General features: G+C 49.9%; 1 protein-coding gene across 1 annotated transcript in view; it reads right to left on the bottom strand.

The window, feature by feature from the left end:
• The window catches only part of REN (renin), a 103,766-nt gene that overhangs the window by 21,995 nt on the left and 61,146 nt on the right, over positions 1–20,625 (bottom strand). Inside the window, exons 3-6 of the mRNA XM_069633106.1 lie at positions 18,498–18,621; positions 17,293–17,411; positions 11,062–11,258; positions 2,359–2,481 (exon numbers count right to left, since the gene is read on the bottom strand). Coding sequence (XP_069489207.1) covers positions 2,359–2,481; positions 11,062–11,258; positions 17,293–17,411; positions 18,498–18,621 — 563 coding nt within the window. The remainder of the gene's footprint in view (positions 1–2,358; positions 2,482–11,061; positions 11,259–17,292; positions 17,412–18,497; positions 18,622–20,625) is intronic.

Below are 20,625 nucleotides of genomic sequence, written 5' to 3' on the forward strand. Positions count from 1 at the left end.
AGAGAGAGTATGCAAGAGAGGGAGAGAGTGGGAGAAAGAGAGATAAGGAGAGAGAGAAACAGAGAGAGAAACAGAGCGATAAGGAGAGAGAGGGAGAGAGACAAGAGAGAGAGAGCGAAACAGAGAGATAAGGAGAGAGAGGGGGAGATAGAGCCAGAGAGAGTGTGAGAGAGAGGGATAGAGCGGGAAAAACAGAGAGATAAGGAGAGAGAGAGAAAGAGAGGGAAAACAGAGATAAGGAGAGAGGGGGAGGGAGACTGAGAGTGAGAGAGTGTGAGAGAGAGGGGGAAACAGGGATGCCAGAGGGAGCCAGACAGACTAAGAGAGTGACAGAAATAGAGTGACAAATACAGAGAAAGCGACAAAGCGAGAAACAGAGAGATAAAGAGAAAGGGACACAGAGAGTGTGAGAGAGGGATAGAGCAGGAGAAACAGAGAGATGAGGAGCGAAAGAGGGAGAGAGAGAGAAACAGAGAGATAAGGAGAGCGTGGGAAGGAGAAAGAGAGTAGACTGGGTGAGAGAGAGGGAGAAGCAGAGAGCACAGAGGGAGCCAGAGAAATAAACAGTGACAGAAATACAGAGAGAAATACAGAGGAAGAGAGAGACAAATACACTGAGAACGAAAGAGTGCAATAAAGAGATAGAGACATACAGAGGGAATCAGAGAGCTACAGAGTGAGAGAGAGATACAGAGACGGGGAGAGAGGAAGAAAGAAACAGAAAAAGCGAGAAAGAGAAGTAAAGGGAGAAAGTGAGCGAGCAGGAGGGAGGGAGAGAGAGAGAGAGACAAATAGACAAATAATCAGAAAGAAAGAGCAAGATAAAGAGATACAGAGACATACAGAGGGAAACAGAAAGCTACTGAGAGAGAGAGATAAAGTGACTGGGAGAGAGGAAGAAAGAAACTGAGAGAACAAGAGAGAGGTAAATAAAGGGATAAAGTGAGAACAGAGAGAGAGAAAGAGAGACACAGAGATATTATATGATTGTTCTTTTATATAGCACCTATACATAATGTGTTTCAAAGCGCTTCACAGCAAGGGAGGGAACAAGGGAAAATACAATAACATTCTTACAAGTCATGAACAACAAGCATGTGAAATTTACTATCGTACTCAGCCTGGCGATATTTCAGATAGTGCAAGAGCTAAGACACAGATAGAAAGTAAATGGGAAACAGACAGGCAGCTACCGTACTAGGCCTGACGACATTTCTGGTAGAGCCGGAGAAACACAAGAGGTAAGGGAGAGAGGAGGAGAAAGGAGGGAGAGGAACGCATTTCAGATAGTGCTGGAAGGGGGGGGCAGTAAAACAAGTAAGAGAGGGGGAGGAGACAAACAAGTGTTGCTATCATACTAGGTCCATGGACAATTCTGATAGAGTAAGTGCATGGAAAAAAATAAAGGAGGGCAGGAGGAGAGAACAGAGAATAAAACAGTGAAAAAGAGCAGAGAAGCAGAGGGGAGAACAAATACAGTTGCAGAGGTCGGTAAAACACATAATGTTGTCGGGAACAGAAAAATGTAGGCAAGGATTCAAGATGACGATGGGCACAGCATGATACAGGGTCACCCGAGATCCAGGGGAGGTCCAGCATGAGAGTTGAGAAGGTGAGGCACCAAGAGTTGATGTGTCCATAAAGTCAAATCTAAGCGTTGGCAGCAGGTCGGTGATGGTGAAATCAGAGTGAATCAAGACAACTACTGCAGTGTGAGGGGGGCACAGCGAGACATCACAGGGGACCAGAGGAGTTTGTGGGTCACAGCAAGACATCACGGGGGACCAGAAGGGGGTAGAGGGCACAGCGAACCATCACAGGGGATCAGAGGGCGGTGTGGGGCACAGCAAGTCATCACAGGGGACCAGAGGGAGGTAGGGGGCACAGCGAAGCAGGCAGCGTTATGGCAGCGGACAGGGAGCAGACAGGGGCCTTCATTGCAGGCCTTTGTTGTTGCAGCCGGCTCCCACTTCCCGGTTGCTGCGATTGGGCTTTAGGACCAAGGCAACCAATGGGAGGAGGGAGTGCAGGCAGGCCATGGAATTCCCAACAATGCCTGAAAATGATGCTCCCATGTTGGAAGGCCCAGAACAAAGAGGCCAAAGAAGTTGAATAGTCACAGAAAAACCAGAGAAAACCCATGATTGGGTTCAGCACATTTGACAGCAGGATGAATCAGTCCTCACATTGTGTGAGGCAAGGAGCACAAATTGAAGTGCTCAGATGTAATGAAGGCGATAGAGAAATTGAGAGACCGAGAGAGAGAGGAGAAACAGTGAATTTGCTTTTGGGGGCATGGCCTCTGCATCAGTGGCACACTGCCATGTTTCCTGGGTGCACAGATTGAGACTCACTCACCCCTTCATTTCGATCTGCCAGAAATCCTTCTTAATGATGTCCATGTACTGAAAACTTCCTGTGTAATATGAGGGGTCAGACCCTCCGAGCACAATCTCCCCTCCAGGCCTCAGGTGCGTGTCCCTGGAGGAGGCAAGCCACAAAAAGTCAGGATGAATCCCCACCGTGGACCGTCTTTGGGAAATGAAAGAGTAAAAACTACAGGTTTATACAAGCAGCACAGTCTGGGTCATGAAGAGCTGAGGGCGCCCAGCGCAGGTATTAATGCTGAAGAATAAGTGCACAGCCATAAACATGCACAGAGTAATGCAGGGCAGCATGGCAACAGAGGAGGGAGTAATGCAGGGCGGGTGAAAGGGAGGCTGGGCAACAGAGGAGGGAGTAATGCAGGGCGGGTGAAAGAGAGGCTGGGCAACAGAGGAGGGAGTAATGCAGGGCGGGTGAAAGGGACACAGGGCAACACAGGGGGGGTAATGCAGGACGGGTGAAAGGGAGGCAGGGCAACACAGGAGGGAGTAATGCAGGGCAGGTGAAAGGGAGGCAGGGCAACAGAGGAGGGAGTAATGCAGAGCAGGTGAAAGGGACACAGGGCAACACAGGGGGGGTAATGCAGGACGGGTGAAAGGGAGACGGGGCAGCACAGGGGGGGAAATGCAGGACGGGTGAAAGGGAGGCAGGGCAACACAGGAGGGAGTAATGCAGGGCAGGTGAAAGGGAGGCAGGGCAACAGAGGAGGGAGTAATGCAGGGCAGGTGAAAGGGAGGCAGGGCAACAGAGGAGGGAGTAATGCAGGGCAGGTGAAAGGGAGACAGGGCAACACAGGGGGGTAATGCAGGGCAGGTGAAAGGGAGGCAGGGCAACAGAGGAGGCAGTAATGCAGGGCAGCTGAAAGGGAGAGAGGGCAACACGGGGGGGGTAATGCAGGACGGGTGAAAGGGAGGCAGGGCAACACAGGAGGGAGTAATCGAGGGCAGGTGTAAGGGAGGCAAGGAACAGAGGAGGGAGTAATGTAGGGCAGGTGAAAGGGAGGCAGGGCAACAGAGGAGGGAGTAATGCAGGGCAGGTGAAAGGGAGGCAGGGCAACATAGGAGGGAGTAATGCAGGGCAGGTGAAAGGGAGACAGGGCAACACAGGGGGGGTAATGCAGGACGGGTGAAAGGGAGGCAGGGCAACACAGGAGGGAGTAATGCAGGGCAGGTGAAAGGGAGGTAGGGCAACAGAGGAGGGAGTAATGCAGGGCAGGTGAAAGGGGCGCAGGGCAACAGAGGAGGCAGTAATGCAGGGCAGGTGAAAGGGAGACAGGGCAACACAGGGGGGTAATGCAGGACGGGTGAAAGGGAGGCAGGGCAACACAGGAGGGAGTAATCGAGGGCAGGTGAAAGGGAGGCAGGGCAACAGAGGAGGAAGTAATGCAGGGCAGGTGAAAGGGAGGCAGGGAAACAGAGGAGGGAGTAATGCAGGGCAGGTGAAAGGGAGGCAGGGCAACACAGGAGAGAGCAATGCAGGGTGGGTGAAAGAGAGGCAGGGCAGCACAGGAGGCAGTAATGCTGGATGGGTTAAAGGGAGGCAGGGCAACACAGGAGGGAGCAATGCAGGGCATGGGAGGCCGGGCAACACAGGAGGGAGTAATGCAGGGCAGGTGAAAGGGAGACAGGGCAACAGAGGAGGGAGTAATGCTAGGGGGTGAAAGGGAGGCAGTGCAAAACAGGGTGAAGTAATGGTGGATGGGTGAAAGGGAGGCAGTGCAACACAGGAGTTAGTAATGCAGGGCAGGTGAAAGGGAGGCAGTGCAACTGAGGAGGGAGTAATGCAGGGCGGGTGAAAGGGAGGCAGGGCAACACAGGAGGGAGTAATGCAAGGCGGGTGAAAAGAAGGCAGGGCAACACAGGAGGGAGTAATTTAGGGCACGTGAAAGGGAGGCAGGGCAACAGAGAAGGGAGTAATGCTAGGGGTGAAAGGGAGGCAGGGCAATACAGGGTGAAGTAATGCAGGGTGGTGAAAGGGAGGCAATGCAACACAGGAGGGAGTAATGCAGGGCGGTTGAAAGGGAGGCAGGGCAAACAGGAGGGAGTAATGCAGGGCAGGTGAAAGGGAGGCAGGGAAACACAGGAGGGAGTAATGCAGGGCATGTGAAATGGAGGCAGGGCAACATAGGAGGGAGTAATGCAAGGGGGGTGAAAGGGAGGCAGGGCAACACAGGAGGAAGTAATGCAGGGCGGGTGTAAGGGAGGAAGGGCAACACAGGAGGAAGTAATGCAGGGCGGGTGTAAGGGAGGCAGGACAACACAAGAGGGAGTAATGCTAGGTGGGTGAAACAGGCAGGGAAACACAGGAGGAAGTAATGCAGGGCAGGTGAAAGGATAGCAGGGCAAAACAGGAGGGAGAAATGCAAGGGGGTGAAAGAGAGGCAGGGCAACACAGGAGGGAGTAATGCAAGGGGGGTGAAAGGGAGGCAGGGCAACACAGGAGAAAGTAATGCAGGGCGGGTGTAAGGGAGGAAGGGCAACACAGGAGGAAGTAATGCAGGGCGGGTGTAAGGGAGGTAGGGCAACACAGGAGGAAGTAATGCAGGGTGGGTGAAACAGGCAGGGCAACACAGGAGGAAGTAATGCAGGGCAGGTGAAAGGATAGCAGGGCAAAACAGGAGGGAGAAATGCAAGGGGGTGAAAGAGAGGCAGGGCAACACAGGAGGGAGTAATGCAGGGCAGGTGAAAGGGCGGCAGGGAAACACGGGAGGGAGTAATGCAGGGCATGTGAAATGGAGGCAGGGCAACATAGGAGGGAGTAATGCAAGGGGGGTGAAAGGGAGGCAGGGCAAAACAGGAGGAAGTAATGCAGGGGGGTGTAAGGGAGGAAGGGCAACACAGGAGGAAGTAATGCAGGCTGGGTGTAAGGGAGGCAGGACAACACAAGAGGGAGTAATGCTAGGTGGGTGAAAGGAAGGCAGAGTAACACAGGAGGAAGTAATGCAGAGTGGGTGTAAGGGAGGTAGGGCAACACAGGAGGAAGTAATGCAGGGAGGGTGAAACAGGCAGGGAAACACAAGAGGAAGTAATGCAGGGCAGGTGAAAGAATAGCAGGGCAAAACAGGAGGGAGAAATGCAAGGGGGTGAAAGAGGCAGGGCAACACAGGAGGGAGTAATGCAGGGCAGGTGAAAGGGAGGCAGGGCAACACAGGAGAGAGTAATGCAGGGTGGGTGAAAGAGAGGCAGGGCAGCACAGGAGGCAGTAATGCTCGATGGGTTAAAGGGAGGCAGGGCAACACAGGAGGGAGCAATGCAGGGCAGGTGAATGGGAGGCCAGGCAACACAGGAGGGAGTAATGCAGGGCAGGTGAAAGGGAGACAGGGCAACAGAGGAGGGAGTAATGCTAGGGGGTGAAAGGGAGGCAGTGCAAAACAGGGTGAAGTAATGGTGGATGGGTGAAAGGGAGGCAGTGCAACACAGGAGTTAGTAATGCAGGGCAGGTGAAAGGGAGGCAGGGCAACTGAGGAGGGAGTAATGCAGGGCGGGTGAAAGGGAGGCAGGGCAACACAGGAGGGAGTAATGCAAGGCGGGTGAAAAGAAGGCAGGGCAACACAGGAGGGAGTAATTTAGGGCACGTGAAAGGGAGGCAGGGCAACAGAGAAGGGAGTAATGCTAGGGGGTGAAAGGGAGGCAATGCAACACAGGAGGGAGTAATGCAGGGCGGTTGAAAGGGAGGCAGGGCAAACAGGAGGGAGTAATGCAGGGCAGGTGAAAGGGAGGCAGGACAACACAGGTGGGAGTAATGCAGGGCGGGTGAAAGGGAGGCAGGGAAACACAGGAGGGAGTAATGCAGGGCATGTGAAATGGAGGCAGGGCAACATAGGAGGGAGTAATGCAAGGGGGGTGAAAGGCAGGGCAACACAGGAGGAAGTAATGCAGGGCGGGTGTAAGGGAGGAAGGGCAACACAGGAGGAAGTAATGCAGGGCGGGTGTAAGGGAGGCAGGACAACACAAGAGGGAGTAATGCTAGGTGGGTGAAAGGAAGGCAGAGTAACACAGGAGGAAGTAATGCAGAGCGGGTGTAAGGGAGGTAGGGCAACACAGGAGGAAGTAATGCAGGGTGGGTGAAACAGGCAGGGCAACACAGGAGGAGGTAATGCAGGGCAGGTGAAAGGATAGCAGGGCAAAACAGGAGGGAGAAATGCAAGGGGGTGAAAGAGAGGCAGGGCAACACAGGAGGGAGTAATGCAGGTCAGGTGAAAGGGAGGCAGGACAACACAGGAGTGAGTAATGCAGGGTGGGTGAAAGGGAGGCAGGGAAACACGGGAGGGAGTAATGCAGGGCATGTGAAATGGAGGCAGGGCAACAAAGGAGGGAGTAATGCAAGGGGGTGAAAGGGAGGCAGGGCAAAACAGGAGGAAGTAATGCAGGGGGGGTGTAAGGGAGGAAGGGCAACACAGGAGGAAGTAATGCAGGGTGGGTGTAAGGGAGGCAGGACAACACAAGAGGGAGTAATGCTAGGTGGGTGAAAGGAAGGCAGAGTAACACAGGAGGAAGTAATGCAGAGTGGGTGTAAGGGAGGTAGGGCAACACAGTAGGAAGTAATGCAGGGAGGGTGAAACAGGCAGGGGAACACAGGAGGAAGTAATGCAGGGGGGGTGTAAGGGAGGAAGGGCAACACAGGAGGAAGTAATGCAGGGTGGGTGTAAGGGAGGCAGGACAACACAAGAGGGAGTAATGCTAGGTGGGTGAAAGGAAGGCAGAGTAACACAGGAGGAAGTAATGCAGAGTGGGTGAAAGGGAGGCAGGGCAACACAGGAGGGAGTAATGCAGGGCGGGTGAAAAGGAGGCAGGGCAACACAGGAGGGAGTAATTTAGGGCACGTGAAAGGGAGGAAGGGCAACAGAGAAGGGAGTAATGCTAGGGGGTGAAAGGGAGGCAGGGCAACAAAGGGTGAAGTAATGGTGGATGGGTGAAAGGGAGGCAGGGCAACACAGGAGGTAGTAATGCAGGGCGGGTAAAAGGGAGGCAGGGCAACACAGGAGGGAGTAATGCAGGCCCGGTGAAAGGGAGGCAGGGTAACACAGGGCGGAGTAATGCAGGGTGGTGAAAGGGAGGCAATGCAACACAGGAGGGAGTAATGCAGGGCGGTTGAAAGGGGGGGCAGGGCAAAACAGGAGGGAGTAATACAGGGCAGGTGAAAGGGAGGCAGGACACCACAGGAGGGAGTAATGCAGGGTGGGTGAAAGGGAGGCAGGGAAACACAGGAGGGAGTAATGCAGGGCATGTGAAATGGATGCAGGGCAACATAGGACGGAGTAATGCAAGGGGGTGAAAGGGAGGCAGGGCAACACAGGAGGAAGTAATGCGGGGGGTGTAAGGGAGGAAGGGCAACACAGGATGAAGTAATGCAGGGCGGGTGTAAGGGAGGCAGGAGAACACAAGAGGGAGTAATGCTAGGTGGGTGAAAGGAAGGCAGAGTAACACAGGAGGAAGTAATGCAGAGCAGGTGAAAGGGAGGTAGGGCAACACAGGAGGAAGTAATGCAGGGCAGGTGAAACAGGCAGGGAAACACGGGAGGAAGTAATGCAGGGCAGGTGAAAGGATAGCAGGGCAAAACAGGAGGGAGAAATGCAAGGGGGTGAAAGAGAGGCAGGGCAACACAGGAGGGAGTAATGCAGGGCAGGTGAAAGGGAGGCAGGACAACACAGGAGGGAGTAATGCAGGGCGGATGAAAGGGCGGCAGGGAAACACAGGAGGGAGTAATGCAGGGCATGTGAAATGGAGGCTGGGCAACATAGGAGGGAGTAATGCAAGGGGGGTGGAAGGGAGGCAGGGCAACACAGGAGAAAGTAATGCAGGGCGGGTGTAAGGGAGGAAGGGCAACACAGGAGGAAGTAATGCAGGGTGGGTGTAAGGGAGGCAGGACAACACAAGAGGGAGTAATGCTAGGTGGGTGAAAGGAAGGCAGAGTAACACAGGAGGAAGTAATGCAGAGCGGATGAAAGGGAGGCAGGGCAACACAGGAGGAAGTAATGCAGGGCGAGTGCAAAAGGCAGGGCAACACAGGAGGAAGTAATGCAGGGCAGGTGAAAGGATAGCAGGGCAAAACAGGAGGGAGAAATGCAGGGCCGGTGAAAGGGAGGCAGGGCAACACAGGACGGAGTAATGCAGGGTGTTGAAAGGGAGTCAATGCAACACAGGAGGGAGTAATGCAGGGTGGGTGAAAAGGTGTGAAGGATGAATTCAGATCATGTGTGGGTGCAGTCGGAGTGTAAAGAATGAAATCAGACCATGTGTGGGTGCATTAGGGCGTGAAAGATGAAATGAGGTCATGTGCCCGTGAGTCAGAGTACAAAGGATGAATTCAATTAATATGTGGGTGCAGTGAGAGTGTGAAGGGTGAATTTGGATCATGTGTGGGTGCAGTCAGGATATGAGGGATGAATTCAGATGTTGAAATAGCATTTTTGAGTTGTCGACGAGATCTTCAGGGGGCAAATAGTGGAGGAAGAAAGACTTATGGGAGATTCGCAGTATCCGTGTAGCCTTCCCTATCTTTTGGAAAACCAGGATAAATATCCTAGACTAAGCATGTCTGACCATGGAGGGACTTTGAAATCCCTGTGCTTTGTCCATGATCATAGAAATGGGGTGAGGTGGGAAGGATGACTGGACAACCTCATGCCCTGCAGAGACCTCCTGTAAGGCTGGTTCTCTGTGACGTGCGGTACCAAGCCTGCAGGGTACAAGCTAAAAAGTGGGACTCGGTACTGGCTCAGAGTGGGTAGAAAGCAAGCGGGTCCAGGCAGAGCAAGTGTTACCACATGGAGCCGGGTGCACGGGGTAGTGGGTTAGTGAGGTGCCCGCTTGCCATAAACGGTTACATCTTCTTACTTCGAACTTCTGAAAAGACAGAAAAATCAAATACAAGAATCACCACCTCGGTCCTGCCCCGCCGCCGCACCCCGTTCTTCTAGTACTGGCACCCCAAAATAACTCTAACCAGTACCTCTATCCTGACCTCCAACACCCACTGCTACTCCAGTACTGTGACCTCAAAATAACGCTGATGATGCACCCCGCCCTGTCCTGCAGCACCTCCTGCTACTCCAGTACAGTAACCCCAAACAACTCCAAACATGTACCTTTGTCTGAACCTCAAGCATGCACTGCTTCTCCAGTGCTGTGACCCCAAACTTACTCTCACCATGACCTCGAGCACCACCTGCAAGTTCAATACTGTGCCCCCAAAATAACTCTCCCCATGTTCCTTTCCCAGATCTGCTATTTAGGAAGCGTGACCCCAAAGCCACTTCAGCAGTGATGTACCTCATCTTCCTGTTGCATCCTTCATTATTCCAGTTTTGTGAATCGCAAATAAACCTATGTCCTTACTAGTGGCTCACAGACGAGGTCCAGGCAATTCACCATGTTTTACCTGTACTTTCTATTTTCAGGACAGAGCAGGACTCTCCAAACCAAAATGCTTTCTTTTATATTTGAGCGTGGATCGGCCCAACATTTTTCCCCCAAATGGTACCCTTGAAACAGAATGCCTCATCTCTCCCCCAGGGGGCAAATTGAGGGTTGGGGGGGCGGAGGGTTAGTGGGTTTGCTAAATGCCCAATAAGACTCTTGGCATGTGTGACTCCTTCGGTGAGTCCCTGCACTTTGCATTCTGGGATTTATAGGTCTATACCCACATCAGGAGACGTAAAACAGAATGCAAAGGACTATTGGCCACAAAGTTCGGATTGACTATCGATATTGCCCATGACATCGGAACAATTTGGCAGCGAGGCTCTCAATCTGCCTATTAGAGAAGGACGACCTGACCACAGCTCTAACAATGTTCCACAGTCTTCACCAGGAGCATCCCTTGCTGTGCCAGGAGCATCTCTCGCTGTGCCAGGAGCATCTCTCGCTGTGCCAGGAGCATCCCTTGCTGTGTCAGGAGCATCCCTCGCTGTGCCAGGAGCGTCTCTCGCTGTGCCAGGAGCATCCCTTGCTGTGCCAGGAGCATCCCTTGCTGTGTCAGGAGCATCCCTCACTGTACCAGGAGCATCTCTCGCTGTGCCAGGAGCATCCCTCGCTGTGCCAGGAGCATCCCTCGCTGTGCCAGGTGTAAGATCTACCTATAGCCCCGACAGGGCATGCGTACCCTATATTCCACTTTGGGGACTCATGCAACTCTACTGAGGACCTCGCCCATGACCTGCAGAACTCTTTGGCTGGAGAGTAGAAGACCATGCGTTCCACGGGACATATGTGCACTGGACAGAGATGACCATTACCAGTGCTCGGTGAAAGCACCCCCTGAAGCAACGGACTAAGCGGTCCATGTGAACCCACCTCCGACAAGAGATCAACCAGTTGCACCTGCACGGTGTCAAAGGGGGACACCATCACACAGAGGAGGAATTTACATGTATCACGGGCCCACTTTGCTAGCATGCAATTTACCACAATGTCCTATTGTAAGGTCATAAAAGTGCCCCCCCCCCGGTAAAGCTGTTATTATATATGTGCACCCCCCTTTGTGTAACCAATACTTGGTTTTATTATTAATACAGTCCCCCTCGGTTAGGGTTTATAGTCCAGAGATCACTCTCTGGTAAAGTAGGCTCTCTGCTTCTCAGATTTTCAGCTGGCAGAGGACTCAGAACACTTTGTGGGATTTTCTGATTAGATACCAGGTCTAACTCTCCACCAGGGGACACCCCAAAGCACTCACCGGCTATAGTAGACAGAGAAGACTTCCTCCTTCAGCAGATGCTCAGACAGGATGCTGTCGAACACAGGTGTGATGCCATCAATTGCCTGCCCTGGGTACCCCATGCCCAAAACTCCATCAAAGCGGGCAAATATAAAAGGGAAGGCGGGTAGAGCTGTGGCTTCTGCAAAGACCTGAATGATGGGGAGACCAGCCACCTATGGAGGGGATGAATAAACAATTATCATGTTACAAGGCATTAATGCTGTCTCTATGTCCCTTTAATGAAGTACAAATGAGCCATATATGTTAGGATGTGACCTGGAACCACCCCAGGGCACTTGGAATGATATTGGTGGCCCCAGGAGCCTCCCCAGGCCTGTGGGAAACTCACAGAGTAATAAAGAATTTCCCTGACCAATTGTAACTCTGGGATGCCTATCGGGCTGGGGTAGATTCAGACAAATGTTAAGTGCCACCTGCTATCTGGACTGACCCTCCTCCACCGAACCAAACATTCAGAAGCATTAGCCAAGCCTCCATTTTACAATACTCTCCGATCTGACATAGATCGAGGGAAGTGGCTGCACTAATTGTTTGCCAATATCCCATCTATAATTTGGATTTTGCATAAATATATCTGTTTTCTGTAGGCAGAAAGGCACAGCAAGTAAATAATGTGTTATGTTTGGAATAATGCACACAGTATATCTTCATTCCATCTGGGTGATGCGTTGCGGGATGTGTTTTGCAGGCTACAGAGCACCAAAGTACTGCCTTAACCGTTAAGAGACGATGCCCCTTGGCCACAGATAAAATATAACCAGGCTTCTAGATTTGAGTAAAATCTGATTTACCCTAATTTCTGTCCCCCCAGAAATAATGTTCACTTCTAGAGGTTTATCTGAATATTTGTGAACATTTCCACTAGATGGCAGTGCTGACCATGCTACACATGGAAAGGCCAGTACTGTTATATAGGGGGCATTTTCAGACATTTTCGTACTTCAATATGTTCCAAACAGAAATAGGACATAGGAAATGTTCCCCTAATAATTATGTGTTGCACGGACCAATTTTAAAAAGTAGCAATTTTGATTTCTTTATTGGATCCCAAAATCTACTATGCTGGAAAACATGATTTGCTAATTGTCATGGTTGATCTGAAAGGACTACTTGATGAAATGGTGCCATGTATTCCAATGATCCTCCATCAATTGTGGAAATGGACTCAGCAAAGGCCACTTTTTCCCAAAATGCTTCATTTTCAGGAACATTTGATTGTTCCGTTTTTGTTAAATAGCAGGGTTATATCTATGATTTGGAATCTGTAATTTCCGATGAATATTTTGTTGTTGATTACAGAATCTATTTCACTGTTCACATGGTAAACATGCACACTTTTGTTTTGTTTTTATAAAATTTGTATTTGGTTTTAAAAAAAACCTTTTAAAAATACATACAATGCATACAAAAAAAGATAAACAGCACAAAAATCAAAAAGGAAAAAAAACAATCAAAAAGCAATACATAACATATTCAATACCTTATAGCATTTCATCATGGGGTATTATTTAAAAACATCAAGACATCAAATTCATAATAAAAACCTGCCACAGCTAAACCTTCTCTTACAGAATTAATATTAATGCATCTTTTCCAAACATAATCACAATTGAGTGAGCCGAATTTATGAACCCGATCACACATCTTTGAAAAATATTTCATCCTACATGTATTTAGGGCCTCAAATTCTAGAACCCAATGTCTCGCAGTTTCCACAGAACCCTGTTTATAGTATCCACAGTTCGTCCCCATCTCAGTAATCATTCGTCTTCTAAATAGAATCTCTTTCGTTAGAAGTAGGTTCCATCTCAGGCTCAGTAGAATCATTCTATAATAATTATTTGGAAACTGCAAGAGAATCATACATGGGGTTCCCAGACTTCTATGCTCAAATACCAGATCACTCAAAGATGAGTACGAGTGAAATAAGCCAGTGGTGCACGCCCAAATGTAGTCATATCGAGAGTTCTTTACTTTCTGTGGGTTTGCTAATAAAGTAGCCCTACCTATCGCCAGATTCTTTATAATAACAGAACACCTTGCTTCCCGCTGAGAGCGGGAGTCACTTTTTATTCTTCATACCATGCAGTTCTTTCCCTAATTGCTCATAAAGGGAATGCGTTATTGGGGCAATCAATTTCGAAAGTAGCAAAAGTAGCCGCCATTGCACTTTCGCCCCCAGGGGGTACTTTCAATATTTTCCTCCATAATTTCGCTTCAATATGATCTGGAACTTTAAAGATGGATTCATCAGCCAATTCCAGACCATAAATTAGTTTTGGAACAATCTTACTTTCAAAAAAACGTAGAAAAGGTTTAATCGAGAAATGCCCATATTTCCTGACGATCTTAATGCTTGATTAGTCAAGAACTTCCCTTTATTTAGTAGGCTCTCTATTTATTGGTCCGCCTGGGGGGCGAGCACTTATCTGGAAACCTAAGTATACCAAGGAATCGACAGCTCCTATCACCTTATTCTCCAACCACCAAACCTTCCCTTTATGCTTTTCTCCCAGGAGATTTCTAAAATCTCGGTTTTACCAGGATTAATCATGAGTCCATTATCTTTGGCAAATAAGGAGAATTTAGGCAGGCGATGTTGTAACCCAGCCCAAGAATTGTCAAATATCAAGGGCTACATTGCAATCTTTCTGATGAGAAGATTAGTTCCCCACAAGTTTTTTTTAAGTTTTTTATACAGGTGCTCAGTTCTTTGTCCTGCACGCAGCTTTCACATGATTATACAGCTAGACCCGCCTCTATCTCCCATTCGCCTCCCCTTCCTCTCCTGTACGCCATGATGCATTTTTAGTAGTGCATGTCTTAGGGCTCGCTGTAAAATGAGAGCTTTTATCTTGCCCACGTCAGGCAACTTGAGCCTACCAAGTCCTAGTTTCATTCTCTGCATGTGTGTGTGTGTGTGTAGTTTTCCTTTTCCAATAAAAATTCAGGACTACAAGTCCAGGAATGCAAAGAGGTAGCACGAGCTGCATCAGTATAGTCTGTGATGATTCTTTGCTTCCAAGGACTTCTACATAATATTTATACAGCAATTAAAGATGCATTTTTGCTTAAACTAGAAGAATACAGTTGTCTGTTATTTTTTTAAGTGAAACAATGCGTAAGCACTGATAAACAGAGATTTTGAAGGATTTTAAAAACTCTGGAAAATGTTTAATGCTGAAAACAGGAAACAATATATATTAGAAGCTTTTTGGCCAATGCTTTGGACCTGCCATCTAAAGAACGTTCCCTTTTCCGTGCCCATATAGAAGGGGACCAACTGTATGCAAATTAATTTACCCCAACCAAGAAGGAGCACTATGGCCTGATACTCTATTATTATTATTATAATTATTATTATATTTATTGAGCGTGGACCTCGCTTCGAGAAGCAATGGAGCGCTTTACAGAGGTACACACCGATACGGATACATAACAGAGCGCTTTACAGAGGTTTACAACATTATAGCTGCATAACTGAGAGCTTTTCCGAGGTAACAACAGAACTGATATACACCGGGGGTAGGATACAGAGGGGCACAGAAGAGGGGTACAGCTGTACCGGGTGGCGAGGAGGCGAGGGGCAGGCGACTACTAGCGAGTCAGGGTGACGTGACGGCCTAGGTGTTGAGGAGGAGAGTCTCCTTGAAGAGGTGGGTCTTGAGTTCCTTTCTGAATTGTGAGGCTGATGTTGATGGGGGAGGAGGTTCCATAGTATTGGGGCGTAGGCAGAGAAAGCTTATTTTGTGGTCCTTTCCTTTTTGCAGCGGCGGATTTGAAGTCTGCACGTGTCCTGTCTTCTGGTGGTGCGCTGTCCGCCAGAGATGCTCTATGCCACATCCACTCTGCATGAACACACACACAACCCTTGGCATGTTTCAGCCTCTCCGAGCTTCCTCAGTGAGATTCAGCCTTAGTCAAAATTAACAAGTGGCCCCACCTGGATAAACCCTGTCCCATTGTGACAAATCAACTTCCAGGGCACCAGAAGTCCAGGGATGATTATCGTTTTTTAACCATCACTCAGCCTCACACCTCTAATACACCAGAAGTGATCCGAACAGATTGGAATCACAAGCAAATTATAAACTTCCTTGTCCAATTTTGGTTACGTGTACAGAACGGCAGGCTTATCTCTGCAAGGTCGTGGATCGTTGGTTAGTTGCAACACAGCAAAAATACAATTATTACCCAGTGATAAAAGGGGCTGTCCAGTCAAGGTTGTATCAAAAATATGTACTTTAATTATATCACAACAGATAGTTCTAGCAACACTATGAAATACAAACCATCCTGTAAAGGAATGCAGAGGACAGACAGTTCCAAAGAAGGAAAGGGGATGCACTCTGGATACTGACAAGAGGGTAGTCAGTATAATAAATAATCGCAACAGTTTAAGGTTACTTGGCTTCAGCACAGAGGGAGCAATGGGTCTTAATATGTCTCTAGGGGCCTTCAGGGAAGGACCACAGGGACAGAAACAAAAGGTACCTTGTGCTTTAGGTGTTCTTGTTGCTCTACAGGGTCGAGTCAGCTTCAGGGCGCTTTGCAGGCTTCTGTGACAGAGTTCAAGATGGGAGTCAACTGCGGGTATCAGGCGGCAAGACGGTTTGACGAGCGATGCTGCAACGAACGACCTCAGGCTGCCCTACACAGCGGATTAGGTCAGGCATCGTCTCAGTGCTGGTCGGCGGTTCTGAAGCACTGGTCGAGAGGTCTCAAGTCTCTTGAAGTGACTGTGTCTTTACAACGGTTAGCATTGCAGTCAGTTGCAGCTCAAGGAACTCAACTGGCTCGAAAATATTCTTTATGGTGGGTGTCGATGGGGTCCTCTGAGGTATTTACCTCCTTCTCCCTTCCCTGGGAGATGTTAAGGGGAGGGATCTTGCTTCCCTTTTTGGAAATCCTGGCCTTCCTTCACTGGCAGAAGATGTAAGGCAGACTGTACCTTCAGCCAGGGTCCAGTGAGGAGTTCTTCTTACTACTCCTTGCAAAGTCTGCAGATGATCTGCCAAAAGAGGGGCTCAGCCCTCTTTTAAAGCCAAATGGACCACATTGATTGGTGTAGGCTAAGCCTACCTTAATGAACAAATCCTCGGTCCCCACCAACAATCTACTGTTATGTGTGAAGTCATAACCAGAGTGCTTTTCAACAGGAACGGTAAAGGGGTGAAAATATGTAATACTAAGTCCTACCCATATTCCTGTCTCCTGTGGATCAAAGAGTCTCACTGGGTAATGGATCTCTTCGTGGTTCCTGATTAAAGCTGCAGGTCTCTCTTGAAGCTGTGGCGAGACCAGACTCTCTGGCTCCTGCAAACCACATTCTCGTACCTTATGAATGGAGTCCCCATGTGGGGATGAGTACTAGAAACACTCAGTCCCAGACATGAGAGCTCTCTGTCATAGATACAGAGTGTGGGAGCTGGATTTAGGTTGACAGTTGCATATGAAAGGTTGTTGGGGTTTCCTGTCTCCTTTGTTAACCTCTGCAGCCAAGCCCCATGTGGCCCTGTTTGAATTACCCTATAATTGGTATTTATTTATTGAGCATTTCTTAGGCGCCTATACAACAGAACTGTGTTTCAAGGCTCCATGCAAATTGCTGCCACCAGCTGCAGAACCCAACAAAAGAGCAGGACGGATCCATGGACACTTTTGTTAGTTAATCAGGCTGGTCATGGCAGGGGGAATGTTTGCTCTCCCCCTTCTGTTAGGACATGGTGTAAACCTGGCTGCCATCTCCCGAACAAAATAGGACAGGGGGACTGTGCCTGTGGGCTGTGTCCACCCAGAGTACACAGGTCTATGTGTTTGTTGTGCTGTGAGCATAAGAAAATGTGTGTGGATTAGCCCCACACATTTTCTTGAGGTGGGTCTTTCATCATTCCATTTTATTAAACATTTCAAAAAGCCCAGGCGAGCGCACACCGTGCAGATGGTTGAATTCCTCACACCTATATAGGAAGGCCCAGGATATATCCCTACCATGTAAAAGGAAATGGCAGCATTAATTTCTTTAATATATTGGATTACCACCTTGGGTTCGAGTCCTACTATGTATCTGTTGAGGCGCTAGACCATTACCTCTATGCCATTTATTCTGACCCTGCCCCAAAAAGAGCCACTCTTCTGCCAGTTGGACCCTTCCTGCCCACCCAGCAGGTGGCGTGTTCCACTTACCATCACCACGTCCTGACTCAGAAATCCCTTGACGTTTCCGGATCCGTAGTGGATCGCGAAGCCGGTCCCATTCTCCACGTATGTTGCGGACTTCGAAGAATCATAGCGGTTGTGAGAAACTGGAGAGAAGCATCAGTGGGAAAAAAAAGATGTGATGTTAACTTTTGCCCAGGGATAAGGATGGCCCGATTCTGGCAGCGAGCAAGGGAGGAGATGACTGGTGTCTTACTGCTTATCACTTGCTTCTGAAGCAGCTCGGAAACTATCTCACTGTTTCTGCTAGAATGGAGTCCTTAAAATGTCATTATAATTGCACGTTTTTCACATCCTCTTGAAAAAAATCTATTTTTCTGCTTTATGGAAGTATTCTTAGCACACATGTTCTAAAGGCCTGACGGTCTCCAGCAGATAAAGAACTCAATACATATGTTCTTATATTTTAGTTGTTTGCTGCTATGATATTTGTCAGAAACATGCTTTTAAATGTCTAGGCAAAACAACTCTTTTTTTTAAGCCTTGACAAATAGAGGCCTAGACTGGAGCGCCTATATCATGATTTATTGCATTAGTAGAAGACAGACTGACGGGCCTCTCAGGCCTTAATACATGTATAGAGGACAGACTGATGGCCCTCTCTCAGGCCTTAATACATGTAGAGAGGCCTAGACTGGAGCGCCTATATCATGATTTATTGCATTAGCTTAATACATGTATAGACGACAGACTGATGGCCCTCTCTCAGGCCTTAATACATGTAGAGAGGACAGACTGATGGCCCTCTCTCAGGCCTTAATACATGTATAGAGCACAGACTGATGGCCCTCTCTCAGGCCTTAATACATGTAGAGAGGACAGACTGATGTCCCTCTCTCAGGCCTTAATACATGTAGAGAGGACAGACTGATGGCCCTCTCTCAGGCCTTAATACATGTATAGAGGACAGACTGATGGCCCTCTCTCAGGCCTTAATACATGTATAGAGGACAGACTGATGGCCCTCTCTCAGGCCTTAATACATGTAGAGAGGACAGACTGATGGCCCTCTCTCAGGCCTTAATACATGTAGAGAGGACAGACTGACAGGCCTCACCAAGGCTTTAATACATTGATACAAGGTAGACTGACTGAGCCTTCCAAAAGACCTTTTACTGGCTCCAGCACTTTTTCTATTCTTTTGCTCACATGCCCACCAAGAGAGAACTTACCGCAAGCACTGTACAGTGGTGAGCAGCTGTGGGACGGCACCCACAGGTTCGCGGACCCCGTGTCGAACACCACTTTGAAGGTCTGTGCCGGGGAGCCGATGCTGATCTCCCCAAAGTATTGAGTCTGCAAAAGAGAATATGGTAACACGGTGTGAGGCATAGTACTGTGCTATATGTAGTAGGGTAGAAACAGGATGGGAAATGGGCCCACAGAGGGCCAGGCAGTGGAGAAGTGTGACGAATTGGTTCAGAAATGGGGGCAATAGTTGATTGACAGGGGCAAATGTCATGGGCAATAGAGAAAGCCAATAGGGCGAGCAGATGGACGGGCATTGGGGCGAGCCAAGGATGACAAAGTGTGTAAGTAACAGGGTAAGCAACAGGGCGAGTGATGGGGAGTTCAGCAAGCTGGAGACTGAGTAATCGTGAAGCAACTGAGACCAGCGGGATGAGCAATGGTCAAGCAACAGGGCGAGTGATGGGGAGTTCAGCAAGTTAGAGACCAGCAGGGTAAGCAGCGGTCAAGCAACAGGCGAGTGATCGGGAGTTCAGCAAGTTAGAGACCAGCAGGGTAAGCAGTGGTCAAGCAACAGGCGCGTGATCGGGAGTTCAGCAAGCTGAAGACCAGCGGGGTGAGCAATGGTCAAGCAACAGGACGCGTGATCGGCAGTTCAGCAAGCTGGAGACCATAAGGGCGAGCAGTGGTCAAGCAACAGGGCGAGTGATCAGGAGTTCAGCAAGCTGGAGACCAGCAGGGCCAGCAGTGGTCAAGCAACAGGGCAAGTGATCAGGAGTTTAGCAAGCTGGAGACCAGCATGGTGAACAATGGTCAAGCAACAGGGCGAGTGATCAGGAGTTCAGCAAGCTGGAGACCAGCAAGGTGAGCAATGGTCAAGGAACAGGGCAAGTGATTGGGAGTTCAGCAAGCTGGAGATCAGCGGGGTGAGCAATGGTCAAGCACCATGCCGAGTGATCAGGAGTTCAGCAAGCTGGAGACCAGCGGGGTGAGCAATGGTCAAGCACCAGGCCGAGTGATAGGGAGTTCAGCAAGCTGGAGACCAGCAGGGTGAGCAATGGTCAAGCACCAGGCCGAGTGATCGGTAGTTCAGCAGGCTGGAGACCAGCAGGGTGAGCAATGGTCAAGCAACAGGGCGAGCGATCGGTAGTTCAGCAGGCTGGAGACCAGCAAGGTGAGCAATGGTCAAGCAACAGGGCGAGCGATCGGTAGTTCAGCAGGCTGGAGACCAGCAAGGTGAGCAATGGTCAAGCAACAGGGCGAGCGATCGGTAGTTCAGCAGGCTGGAGACCAGCAAGGTGAGCAATGGTCAAGCAACAGGGCGAGTGATCGGGGAGTTCAGCAAGCTGGAGACCAGCAGGATGAGCTATGGTCAAGCAACAGGGCGAGTGATTGGGAGTTCAGCAAGCTGGAGACCAGCAGGGCGAGCAGTGGTCAAGCAACAGGGCGAGTGACCAGGATTTCAGTAAGCTGGAGACCAGCAGGGTGAGCAATGGTCAAGGAACAGGGCAAGTGTTCAGCAAGCTGGAGACGAGCAGGGTGAGCAATGGTCAAGCACTAGGCCGAGTGATCGGGAGTTCAGCAAGCTGGAGACCAGCAGGGTGACCAATGGTCAAGCAACAGGCCGAGTGATCGGGAGTTCAGCAAGCTGGACACCAGCGGAGTGAGCAATGGTCAAGCAACAGGCCGAGTGATCGGGAGTTCAGCAAGCGGAGACCAGCGGGGTGGGCAATGATCAAGCAACAGGCCGAGTGATCGGGAGTTCAGCAAGCTGGAGACCAGCGGGGTGAGCAATGGTCAAGCAACAGGCCGAGTGATCGGGAGTTCAGCAAGCTGGAGACCAGTAGGGCGAGCAGTAGTCAAGCAACAGGGTGAGTGATCAGGAGTTCAGCAAGCTGGAGACCAGCAGGGCGAGAAATGGTCAAGCACCAGGCCGAATGATTGGGAGTTCAGCAAGCTGGAGAACAGCAGGGCGAGCAATGGTCAAGCACCAGGGCGAGTGATCGGGAGTTCAGCAAGCTGGAGACCAGCGGGGCAAGCAGTGGTCAAGCAACAGGCCGAGTGATCGGGAGCTCAGCAAGCTGGAGACCAGCAGGGGGAGCAATGGTCGAG

Source organism: Ambystoma mexicanum, chromosome 13, assembly GCF_040938575.1.
Source record: "Ambystoma mexicanum isolate Mex_15411 chromosome 13, UKY_AmexF1_1, whole genome shotgun sequence".
Lineage (NCBI taxonomy): Eukaryota > Metazoa > Chordata > Amphibia > Caudata > Ambystomatidae > Ambystoma > Ambystoma mexicanum.